This window comes from Antennarius striatus, chromosome 19, assembly GCF_040054535.1.
Source record: "Antennarius striatus isolate MH-2024 chromosome 19, ASM4005453v1, whole genome shotgun sequence".
In the NCBI taxonomy this organism is placed as follows: domain Eukaryota; kingdom Metazoa; phylum Chordata; class Actinopteri; order Lophiiformes; family Antennariidae; genus Antennarius; species Antennarius striatus.
In genome coordinates this window covers 17,448,719-17,462,041 of record NC_090794.1, presented here as the reverse complement: position 1 = coordinate 17,462,041, position 13,323 = coordinate 17,448,719, and the positions used below count along the sequence as shown (strand labels likewise).

The 13,323-nt window shown below is 42.2% G+C and overlaps 1 protein-coding gene across 5 annotated transcripts in view; it reads right to left on the bottom strand.

Annotated features, from left to right (window-relative positions):
• Window positions 1–392: 392 nt before the first annotated feature.
• Window positions 393–13,323, bottom strand: part of cdk19 (cyclin dependent kinase 19) — a 64,801-nt gene continuing 51,870 nt past the window's right edge. The window contains exons 12-14 of one of the 5 annotated variants that reach the window (XR_011038948.1): window positions 9,198–9,443; window positions 5,390–6,658; window positions 393–1,463 (exon numbers count right to left, since the gene is read on the bottom strand). Coding sequence is in view for 1 of the 5 variants with exons in the window: in XM_068342729.1 (XP_068198830.1) it covers window positions 6,533–6,658; window positions 9,198–9,443 (372 nt within the window). In the remaining 4 variants the exon portion in view is untranslated. Of the gene's footprint in view, window positions 6,659–9,197; window positions 9,444–13,323 lie in introns of all 5 variants that reach the window. The other 4 variants (XR_011038946.1, XR_011038945.1, XR_011038947.1 and 1 more) reach the window with 4 other exon arrangements.

The window sequence follows — 13,323 nt, the reverse complement described above, 5'->3', positions numbered from 1 at the left end:
ATGAGTTCCCTCAAAGTCATAAATCCTTCAGGCGGTAGCCGTCAATCCAGAGCGGCTGCCAGGCCTCAGGAGCCCCGTGCCAAGTCTCGGCTTGTCTGCCTGGTTTCAAACCAGCAGACACCTAAATGGAGGCCGAATTGACGCATCGATGGAATGTCTTGATGGCTGATGGAACGGCTCAAATCGCACAAATATTCACCGCGTCGTTTGCAGGTGGGTTGTGGGTAATCTCATGACATCATACAGTCAGTACCTGGGGATTCAGGTTCATTTCCCAACACTTCTCCTAGACTACATTATCACTGGCCGTTATGAAGAACAGGAAACTTTCTTTGTGACAGATTTCTTTAATTTCTTTTGTTTTAAAAAAAGAATTATTTGAACATGCAAAGTCATCCAAATCGGCTTTATTTTCATAATTTTGAACACGTTGTAGACTAACATTCAACCATTTCATGCAGTAACAATTTCAATTGGAATGTTTTTTACACTTTTCTTGATGCATAAAAATAACACAGATTTTTCAGAAATAAACAACCGTCAGTGGAATGGAGCCCACCCCAGTGGGTACATAGGACACCTTTCTTTGCTCCTAACAGGGACTGGCACTTTGTCTTCTTCCTGATGGAACCTGAGGCTACAGAAGACCATTCTTCTCCAGTCCAGACATCTGGCTGAGGTGCCAGACCTTCAACGCGCTGACGCAGAAGTAAAGAGCACTTGGATGGCCTGTTGTTGGTTTTTGTGTTCCGCTCACCGCTGCACGTCGCTCCCTGACATCCAGCCCTGCTTTACGCTGCACAGCCTCACAGAACATGTCAGCTCCTTGTTGTTGTGGCCGCGGCTCAGGAGGGTTGGAGGTTTGAAACCCGCTCCATTCCGCGTCATTCTCTGCTGTTGTGCCCTCAGGTAACGCACTTCACCGGCCTGTCCTTGCAAATCCTGAATAAATGAACGCTAATGACAAATGAGGCTAATCTGCACTAAAGATTAGCCTCATTTGTAGTGAAAACTGAATAATGCAACTGATTAGCAGAAATATTACTGTAGATGTAATAGATGTATTTTCAAGAACAGAAACGTTGCAGCGATTATATGAATTGTAACTGAAATATAGTCATTAATGCACAATGTCCATGGTAGCTGACAGGTGAGAAATGGTCATTTCTTTCCCACATAACGACGACATTCAAAGATGACGTTCACTACTGCTAATCCACTATCACCAGTATAGTGTCTCCAGTAAAGCTTCCAAATGAGACCCAGAAGGTTCTGGATGTTGTTCTGTGGATCTAGAATACCAAAGTGGATCTTTAGGTTCTGTCCATCAGAGGAATGTCTGAAGAAGGAAGGATGAAACTGAAGCTGACCACTTCAGCTGTCTGAATGTTGGCAGGAGCAGCGACCCCCAACCCTTGGGTGACACCTAATGGCGAACATTGTGTCGGTCACGATCCCAACACCTACTGGAGACAAGGAAGTGATCGAGACAAAAGAAGTTTTTTATTATAATAGAGGATATAAAATAAATATACATGAATTTTTCATTTAACAGTCATTTGTACAGTGAAATTTGGGCAAGTTTGCTAAAAGCAGCTAAATAATTTTTGTCTGTTTGTTTTTTTCTGCGCTGAGCTATTGCTGCTTGTCTGTAAATGCTATGAAAAGACAATACATTTAGGCCATATATGTCAAACCTGCACGCGCCCACACATTCACACACATGTAATACACAGAGAATGTAAAAGAGTCGACAAACGCCCCAACCTGCCAAGTATTCTGCTCAGGAAGCTCGCTGAGAGCTCAGGGAGACTTAATGTAGATTCAGATTTAGAGATTCGGTTTCCAGGAAAGATGTCACGTTTATTCACCAACAGGGAAATATTCTGGCTAGAGATATTGGCTTGATATTTAAAATTGCTGTGATGGACACTGCAGAGACTTGCAGATGGAGTGTCTGTCTGTCTGTACAAACTGTTGGAAGGGAGACAAGTTTTCATTTTCCCCATTAGAAAGGGCATGCAATACCAAAAAGGAGTTAAAGTGGGAGGGGAGAGCAGCCTAAAGGTGCACTAGATTCCATATAGGCGTGGACTAATGTGTGTCTATCCATATGTACACACACAGAGGAGCATCATCTGCTGGATTACTGTCATAGCACTGCCAGGACATTAGTGTCTAAAGCAAGACATTTTAAAAAAAACATTAAATACTTTTCATTTACCACTAAATATTTGAGCAACAACAGTGCATTAAAAGACATTTGTCGTATCAATATCTTAATGAGAAATTCTTAAAATGTGTTCTTATGTACAACATTTGAAAAGGTAGTCAGAACGGCGCTTCAGTAACGTGTGAGGACACTTTCTGTTTGGAGAGACAACAGGAGCAGATCCTTCCACCGGGATCGGATGCATTCTGTAGAAGTGAGACGCCACGACCTCCCATAAAATATATTTCTATATATATTCAGCTGCTAGCTTCCACGTTACGTAAATAAAAAATATGCTACATAGTAATGAGGAAAAAAACAAACAAAGAGCTAACAGAGGAAGAGGCTTTAAGATTCAAACACAAAAAAAAGTCTTTAAAAATCCCTACAAGGCACCGTCCACACAAACCAAACCGTGGATTATTATCATTCCTATAAAAGCAGTGAGAATGTGGAATATCTGCGTGACGGAGAAGCAGGCGTGATCCCGAACAGCTGCGTCACCGCGGTTCTACTGTACATCCAGGCGGCGCTAACACATTCAGCAACGACATATGATTTCATGTAAGCATATAGAGAGATGACTATAACAATAAATACCATTTAGCGACGCCTGCTTTACCCAACAGAGGTCCCGTTCTATAGCTACTATAGTTAAGGCAGAGGAAAGTTTAAAAAAAGGGTATTATTCATAGATGTGTGGGAACAATAAATATGATTGTTTACTATCTATATATGCATTTCTTTACAACAGTTCATTTGCAGTACATTTCAAAATGCTGTGAAAAAAAAGGACAGTGAGTTTACTGAACTCCATAATACACCAGGAACGAACACGTCAGCCAATCAAAAAACATCAGAAACGCCGTCAAACCCGAAGCGCGTGAAAAAACTTTCGTCTGGGATTCGGCTGTTTGTTTGTTTTATGCATAGCAGTTGGTTGTAGGTTCGATTCCCACTGGAGTCTCACGCTCTATAATACTCAGGATACATCGCCCCTGCAGGCGAAGTGCTTGATACACACACACACACACACACACACACACACACACACACACACACACACACACACACACACACACACACGAGGTGATCACCTCTGAATAGCTGCTTTGTTTGTACAACAGAAGGTGAACACAGTTACGATAAACGATGACATTATGAGCTGAAGTTTGCCTTTAAAGCTGCACTAATCAATATTTATTTCATCATTGATTGATTAAATAACTATTTCTAATGGGGAAGGAGACGCTTCACTCGACATTTTGGCCTCTTTTAGCACATTGTTTTGGTTTTGGACCTCTTTACAGCCACAGGCAGCCGTTCAGACGGACAAACAGGCAGTAAGACAGTTAACAACTCTGTACTGCAGTGATGAGCATCAAACTGATATGAAACCAGGTTAAAAGAGATGGATGCTGGACTCGGTATTTACTCCGTTACATGTTTCTCACACACCGACCATATGAACTACATTACAGAGAGGAAAGTGGCGGCATAACGTTTTATACGTGTAAAAACAGAAGATAACTTTCTGTTTCAGATTTTTCTCCCTTGTATTGTTTTTATGACATATTTTTCAAACTCCACCTCTGCGTGTGTGTGTGTGTGTTTGTGTGTGTGTGTTTATGTGTGGTACAGTCACGCTAAGCTTCCTCAAATATCAACTGAGACTCTGTAAATACACACATCAAACACTGAACACAGCATTGGTGAAGTGAATTTAAAGAACTCAAGAGCTGCTGCTGCGTCTTCTGCTGGTAGATTTTCATGTGACGTTTTGTTCTTGGAAGTCAGTAAATTAATGTTTAACTTTAAGTTCAGATGGCCTTAAGCATATGATAACCAATGCAAACAGTAAAGTCCGGGTCGTGACCTCCAGACTCCTCCTGGTGATGGGACTGATCAGATTTAAGTGTCAGGATTCAACACAAATCTAAGTTTGATAAAATCCCTCTGATCTCACTGAATACATAATTTGGTGTGAAACAGTGAAATTAAACATGGAACCATTCTGTAGGAGAGAAAATTGGACGGAAACAGCACAAAACCTACAATTTTGACTGTCGTCATGTGACCTGCTGTAGCTGAGGTGTCACAGGAAGTTCTAAAGGAATACTGAGAACTAAAGACAGGCACAAACATAAGGTCAGCACTAAAACACTGTTTTGCAAGTTCTGATGAAAACTGCTTCCACTCTTGCAACACCTTACAGTTTCCTGCATATTTATAATAACTTTGTTTTCCAGAGGTGCAGTTCTCTTTCCAGCCACCAGGTGGGAGTGTTTCCTCATCCTACTGCAGGCCACAAACTAACCGACTGCATCTGACGGAACAGACGCAGCTCCAGCTGAGTCATCTGTGTGTTCTTCAGTACAATCTGCACGCAGTCGGTCATGTGACTGAACAGGACCAATGAGGACAGAGCAACACAAAGGACAATGAAGATGGTCTGTGGTTTTGATCGGGTATTGTTCATTTACCTGTAAGCGGTGGACAAACTTACAGGTGATTCACACAGCGTCAAATATTAATACAATTCTGGGAAATAGTTTGCCATCAAAATCTCCTCAGAAAATGGATTTAAAATACTGATAAAATACAGCATTTCACTGTGCTTTACACAGATTATTATTGGATATGATTATTACATTATTATTATGTATTATTATTATTATTATATTATTATTATTATATATTATTATTACATTATTATTATTACTATCTATCTATCTATCTATCTATGTGAAAAATGAAGAATATGAAGGAGAAATTATTCCTAGCTCATAACTTTAACTTTATGATAGAATAATAAAATGATGCTCCTGCTCTGAACTTAGTATAAAGATGATAAACATTTTATAAAACGACAGTTAGGAGGTTATTATAGAATGCTACACCAACTGGTTTCATATTTAGCATCTTGGAAGGGTTTCTCACCCACTGATCCGAGGGTAACACACACACACACACACACACACACACACAGAAACACAACTACTTATGGAAGAGGCACTGAGGGTTTACGTCAATACGTGTGATTATTGTTGCTCTGGCCTCATTGTCTGTACTGATGAACACACTTGTTGTGTGTGAACACGCGGCGACCACGCGGCGACCACACGTCGTCTCAGTGCTCAGGTCGCAGTGAAAGAGGAACGAGAAGAAAAACCTCACCCCGGGTTTGTTCTTTAGCGCTTTGAAGATCAATTCAACGGTCAGTGCAGTTCTAAGTAAAAGGATAAATGACATGCATAAAAAACATATGATATACACACACACAAACACACACACACTCACACACACACACTCACACACACTCACAATGATAACATTAAAACCTTACAAAAACAATCTGACACCAGGCAATAACAGTCTCAAGACGTGTGTGAGGAGGAGGCCGTACTGTTAGCTGCCCTGTACGTCGATGCGCACGGTCGTGTTCAGAAACCTTGAAAGTGTTGAGGGTCTTGGTTTTAGAACGGCGTCGGAGCGGAGTGTTCCCCGCCGGCTCCTGAACAGAGCCACCGTCGCCGTAGGAGGAGAGGAAGACGCTCCTGGTCTCTACAGGTAGTGAATCAGATCAGACAGAACTCGGAGCTGTAAAAAGACAACTTGGTTTTCTTATTTTCCAAATTCAAATGAGATAAAGAGAGTTCTGAATATAGAAACCCTTATCATAAGAATATTACGTTTAAATTGCGCATTTAATATTTCCCTGCAATTGCATCAGCGGTGAAGCCGATTGGCTCTGTAGAAACATGTGACTGCGTCTCTGTTAGCTCCAACAACCTCCAGCTGCTTCTGATAATCCAGGAAATATCCGAGATGACAGTAAAGGGCTTTTCCTCCTGTGTCCGCTCTCATCCCATTGCTTCTGTATAGAACAATATATACATGACATCAACTATCCAGGTAAACTCTAGTGAGACAAAAATCAAATAGAAAAAAGTGCTATATGATATACATATATGAAGAACAGCTGTACTTCTTCCTCGTGAGGAATATTGTGTTTGTAAGTGCTGTGGTTGTGGGTCAGCGTGCGACACGCCTTCACGTCTATCTTACATCAGCTGCTTTAAAAATGTTTCTGCAGCCCACACAGGTTCATCTTTTGGTTCCTATGTTGTTTTTTCCCTGTCCGCTGAGGGTCTGTCAGTTCAGAGGTCAAAGCTGAGGAAGGGTTGACAAGGAGATTGGTTGACTTGGAATGACGCAATGCATGATGGGAGGTCTGACCAGGATGAAACGAGCGACACCGTGACAGGAGCTGATGGTGTAACGGCGACTCTTCTGCTGGTTTGGGAGCGACCGGGAGCATCAGTAACGGTGTGTCTGATGGGAGTACTGGGAGCTCTGCTGGGACGACGACGAGTATCCCATGGTGCTCTGGGGCTGGGTGGAACCTTGGACGTTGGTTTGGTAACCAAGGCGGGTGCCGGAGTGCTGAGAGAGAGACACAGGAAGGGTGGAGAGAAAACAGAGTGATGAGTAGGAGCGGTGATACCTATAAGTATTCAGTCATGATGTTACCGTGGTTACATCGGCTTTACATCAGTCAGTTTTATGGCGCATTTACCATTAAATTATAAGCCTGACATTAAAAACTGGGACGCAATCATTTGCAAAGCAACACTGAGCCTCACCTCAGATTGGACGACCAATGGAAACAAGATTTAATAAATAAAACACGAAAGTCAGTACCTCACCGCCGTCAACCTCACCATACGTCACTGATGTAAGAGGAGTGGAGGGAAACACACACACACACACACACGCACGCACGCACGCACGCACGCACGCACACACACACACACACACACACACACACACACACACACTAAAGTACTGAAGGTTTCAGGATTCAAAGTAGTAAAAAAACAAATGCTCTCTTGGATACAACCCATTGGTGTGGGTTTAAAGGTGGGGGTTACTATTCCTGAGCAGCATTCAGGAAAAACATGAGAATTTTCAACCATTAGAAGAAGCTGGATTAGGGATCTGGGGATCAATCAATCAATCAGTCAATCAAGTTTTATTTATATAGTGCTTAATTATGGCAACAGACATTTCAAAGCACTTTAACCGAAATAAAAACCCAACTGAACCCTCCAGAGCATAAGCAACAGTGGCGGGGAAAAACTCCCTCATTGAGGAAGAAACGCCGGGCAGGACCCAGACTCTTTTGGGCGGCCATCCGCCTCGACCGGTTGGGTGGAAAAGAAATAAAAGGAAGATAAGGACAGGATCAGAGAAACAGAGACAGAGAGAGAGAGAGAGAGAGTCAGATAGGCCAGATAGAGTCAGTGTCTTCATGGTTAGAGTTAGAACATTTGATGCAGGTGCTGAATTGGCGATGGCGATGTTGTTATCCGGATGACACGCAATTGTTTCCCTTGATTAAACCTGATGAAGTCAGTCAGTTGGGCAGATTACAGGTGCGTATCAAAGAGATTAAAGATTGGATGACCAATAACTTTTTGCATCTAAATTCTGGTGAAACCGAGGTCATTGTGCTTGGCCCAAAAGCCGTTAGGGATGTAGTGCCCTGTGATGTAATTGCCTTTGATGGCATCATTTTTGAGGCCAAAACCACTGGATCTGTCGTTTAACACACACATAAAACAGGTTTCTAGAACGGCCTTTTTCCATCTCTGAAGCATTGCTAAAATCAGGCATATTTTAAAACGGAAAGACAACTTATCACGGATCCGCTTATTTTTGTTAAAACCCAACAGTGAACATATAAACTACTACTTTAATGAAAGAAACATGTGTCCTAAAGAGGAAGCAGACCAGGGGAGTCACAGGATGTGAACTAGCTGAGCTGTGAGGACCTCAGATGATCTAACATCCAGTAGGTCTCATTGAAGGGGTGGGGCGCCCCAGAACCCGGGTCAATGACACTGAAGTAGGTCAGTGATGATGATGGTGACCACTAGTGGACTGCTGGCCACCCTCGTGTCCAACCGGTTCACTCTGGTTTATTTATACATGTGCTGAGGTGTGAGCACTCCCAGCTGTCTCAGCCACTGGTATATATAACACTCTATGTGATATGCTTGTACATACACTCATGCCCAGGTATGTTTGGAGAGCACATGCTTAGAATGACAGCCATAGTTGTTAGAACTGAAAGCACCAAAGCTGTTAGAATGACTTCCTCTCAGTTTGCTAGTGGGGTTTCCTCCCTGCAGGTGGAAAAGGCAGAAGAAGTCCCATCGGTCACCTCTTCTGCCCTGCAGATTGACCCAATCACTCCCTGACCCCGCCTGTACCTCATCACACAACGTCCATCAGCAAGACTCCCCCCACCCAAAGCTTCGAATCTGACACAAGTGAAGCCTGCAGACCTCGTGGTGACTCGCTCTCAGCTCAGGGAGTCGTCATAAAGAGCGTAAACACTTGAACTATACACACTAACAGGGGTCGGAGCTTTGGTCTTTCTATGTGTTCTATGTTTAGAGACTCATTAAAAAATATGACAACAACAAGCAATAAGTGTTACTGTCAGCTATTATTAATTACACTATATCAATTTGCATTTTTCAAACACTAAAAATGCTTATAATCACTTGTTTGATTTGACCGACTTGTTTCTCCATTCACACATTAATTTTGATAGAATCTGATTTGGGGGTCCTGTTAAATACAAGTTAAATGTCAGTGTGTGGAACTGTTTCTTCTTTATTCTTCTTCTGAACTCAAACAGGACTTAACTTTGATTGCCTACTGACCCACATTTGGACTGTGAACTCACTGGCTTCCATTGACGTCTATAGACATCAATTCCGTTTTTCAACGTGGAGGGCGGGGTGGAGCTGGTCAGTGACCATCAGGCTTCTAATCCTGGAATGTATCGTCATGACAACTGAAGTACCAATAAATGTCCGGGTCATCAGAAAAAGTCCACCAAAGGAGAAAAATGTCTACAAAGTGTTGGCAGCCAATGAGTTAATGAGTGGACATGCCTCGTGAAACCCACCTGGTAGTCTGACTGGAGAACCCCAGTGCCTGAGGAGGCCCCGGAGGGCCCGATTCGAGGTTTCTTGTTGGGGGGGCCCTGGTCTTGTCCATGCTGTAAACCCCCTCCTGTGGCGCCCCCTGTGGCTCCGGAGGTGCCGTTGGTTTGGGCCGAGCTCTGCTGGGAGGGGGCTTGTTGGGCTGTGGTCTGCTGCTGGTTCTGGGCCTGAGTTTGGCCTGTTGTCTGCTGGTGCTGCTGGGTCTGGTTCTGGAGACCCAAGAGAACACAATAAGCATCTGGACTTCTTGTGTTGAGGCCTGTAGACATTTCGCTTCTCTTAACTGACTGCTGGGGCGTTCCAGGAACTTTACCCCAGAGAATCATTGATGGTCACCCCAAAGAAAGGGAGAACACTACAGTAGGTGGTTGATACTGAAAATGGGTTTAGTGTGTGAGAATGACAAGAACCGCATCCACGGCAAAACAATGTGTGGCGATATACTCTATAGCTGTGGTCCCCCAACCCCCGGGTCGTGGACCAGTACCAGTCTGTGGGTCAGTCAATACAGAAAGACTACAGAGCTTACATTATTTCTGTTTTCTTTCTGATTATCTTCTTTTCCTTTCGGCTTTTCCCTTCAGGGGTCTCCACAGCCAATCAGTGTCCTCCATCTAACCCTGTCTTCTCATCCTCTTCTCTCACACCAACTACCTTCATGTCCTCTTTCACTACATCCATAAACCTCCTCTTTGGTCTTCCTCTAGGCCTCCTGCCTGGCAGTTCAGAACTCAGCATCCTTCTACCAATATATTCACTATCTCTCCTCTGGACATGTCCAAACCATCTCAGTCTGGCCTCTCTGACTTTATCTCCAGAACCTCTAACATGTGCTGTCCCTCTGATGTACTCATTCCTGATCCTATCCATCCTGGTCACTCCCAGAGAGAACCTCAGCATCTTCATCTCTGCTACCTCCAGCTCTGTCTCCTGTCTTTTCCTCAGGGACACTGTCTCTAGACCAAACAACATCGCTGGTCTCACCACAGTTTTGTACACCTTTCCCTTCATTTTAGCTGAAACTCTTCTATCACACATCACACCTGACACTTTCCTCCACCCGTTCCATCCTGCCTGGACACGCTTCTTCACCTCTTTTCCACACTCTCCATTGCACTGGACTGTTGACCCTAAGTACTTCAAATCCTCCACCTTCTTGATCTCTTCTCCCTGTAACCTCACTCTTCCACTTGGGTCCCTCTCATTCACACACATGTACTCTGTCTTACTGCGGCTAACCTTCATTCCTCTCCTTTCCAGGACAAACCTCCACCTCTCTAGCTTCTCCTCCACCTGTTCCCTGCTCTCACTACAGATCACAATGTCATCTGCAAACATCATAGTCCATGGAGATTCCTGTCTAGCCTCGTCTGTCAGCCTGTCCATCACCATAGCAACAAGAAGGGGCTCAGAGCTGATCCCTGATGCAGTCCCACCTCCACCTTGAACTCCTCTGTCACACCTACAGCACACCTCACCACTGTCTTACAGTCCTCATACATGTCCTGCTTATTGTGAACGATGTTTTGTTTTAAATAAGTGGATTCTCTCCTCCACATCTGTCTATCAGTCACTCTTGATCCTTGTCAAGAGGCTTGTCTCGGTCACATGACCACCTTCTTAAAGGGGCCGCTCCGGCCGCTAACACATACATGACCAAATACAAAATATATCACCAAACGTCTTTGTGCAGCGTAAAAGAGCCAGCAGAAGACCGAAGAAATAACTACGACTTCAAAGAAAAAGAAGGCTGAAAAATGTGAGTGAACAGGAATTTTCACATTGAATACAACCAGTACCCATAGACCTCACATCAGTACCTCACTCATGTAGTCAAACTTGTTGAACCAGCATCGAATACAGTATCAGAGCTGTAAGACTGGTTCAAACAAGACTGGTTTAAACAAGACTGGTTTAAATCAGTCTCACAGCGGCTGTAAACCTTGAAAAAACTAGGTCAAGGTCAAATTTCAACTTTTGCACATTTTTTTGCACGTATCTCAGGATCTGGACAAGATAGAAAGACGAAACAAAAGGCGTTATATTCAGGGAGGCAAGGGGATGACAATCAGATCACAACCTTGACCTTCAAAAGTAGATCAAGATCAAATTTTCACTTTTACACCTTTTTAGATACACATCTCTGAAACCTGATGAGCTATAATCACAAAACAAAAAGCAACATTTTCAGGAAGCCAGAGGCAAGAAAATGTGTAGGTCAGGGTAAAATTTTGAATTCAGGGGTGTCGCAGGATGTTGTAGTAGACTGCCTTGTTATGACTTTTAATTGTTTCCAGGAAAGTAATCACTAAATTAAACTATCAAAAAAGTAAAAAGAGCATTATTTTCATCTGAAATGTGTTGGTGACAATACTGTCGTATTCCATATACTGTGTGTCCTCCTTTGTCCCTGCCTGTGGTGAAACCACAGCTGAATCCCTTGTAGAGATTTATTACGGAGTAAAAATAACCGAAAGAACAAAGAAAACAGTGTCGATGATGATGAGCAGATTTGATCCTCTTGCCACGGCTGTTTAATATGTAAGAAAACATGGTTTCCTGATGGCTGACATGTAAAACTGTCCACTTACAGATTCTTATCTATTATCTAAGAGACTGTAAGTCTCTAAATTCCTCCTGAAAGGCTCTAAAGCCACTAAACTGCTTGTGGGTCAGTCCCTCAATACACAAGCACAGCCAGAAAACTAGGGCAACATTATGATGCCATGGGTCATCTGGGTGATAAACTTTTCAGCACAAAGAACAGAAAACTGTTAATTCTGATATCTTAATAAAAACATCCCCTCTTGAGCTCTTAATTTTTAAAAGTAGAGTCTTAATCTAGGTACAGTTTGAATACTAACTGTGTTACAGTTCATTACAATGAGAACCTTAAGCAGGGCGATCATTTTCCCAGATCAGATAACATCAAATTACTTCCTTTATTCAAACCCTTAATGTAATGTAAAAAATGATCAGATAGCTTATTCGATTTGGTGAGAGGACGATAACACAACTGCATAACAAACGATTATAAATGACACTCGATAGTTCCACACTGATCACTTGTTAAATAAAGATAATTTGTCGCAAATACATGTCCTGAATACGCACCATATACACACCATAAATACATGGGACTGTTCTACATCCACACTGATGGATTACATCTGATAAAGTAAGGAAGTAAGTTAATAAATGAGTAAATAAATAACACAAAATCACAGTAACTAGGCTCATAAATCTGGGTCACAATGTCACTGGTTCCTTGCTGGTCCTTCATCCTTTCAGGTTTTATAAATCCCACCAGGAATGTTTTGTGTAATCCTGCTACAACAAACCAACAACAGACCAACCACTGAAACAAATACGTAGACAAGATGACATCAACAGGAAAATAATCAGTTAGTATTTTAATCTATTTAACTCATGTGAAGTTTTTTTGGCCATGAAAGGCTCGATCTTAGATTTCTACACGACTCCTCATAATACATGAAGCTCCTCTCATGAACTAAAGTTACCAGCTTCACTTCTTCCCTAAATACCACAAATTCCCATGTAAATTATACTGTACTGGGACGATGTTTGACATCGACTTCATCTTTGGCTTAACATTATTATTATCAATATCATTATCAGGATTATTAGTAATATTTTCAGTGGTATTGTAGTAAATATTAAAACTTGCTTTCTTCTTGTCCCTTTAGGGGTCACCACATCGTGTTGTCCTTTTTCCATTAAGAGCATTTTGAATTTTGATGTATCAGAAATCCAATGGATTTAAAGTTAAGTGTGTGAAGAAGAATCAGCCTTTTGTGTGCATGGATTTAAATATTGTGTTTTCATATTTGTTCAGTGAAATACAGTGGCTTGCAAACGTATACAGGCCCCTTTAACTTTTCCACATTTTGTCATGTTACAACCAAAAACAGAAATATATTTTATTGGAATTTTATGTGAAAGACCAACACAAAGTGACACACAATTGTGAAGTAGACAGAAAATTATACACGATTTTAAAAAAATTTTTACAAATAAAAAACTGAAAAGTACGGTTTGAAAACGTATTCAGCCCCCCGAGTCAATACT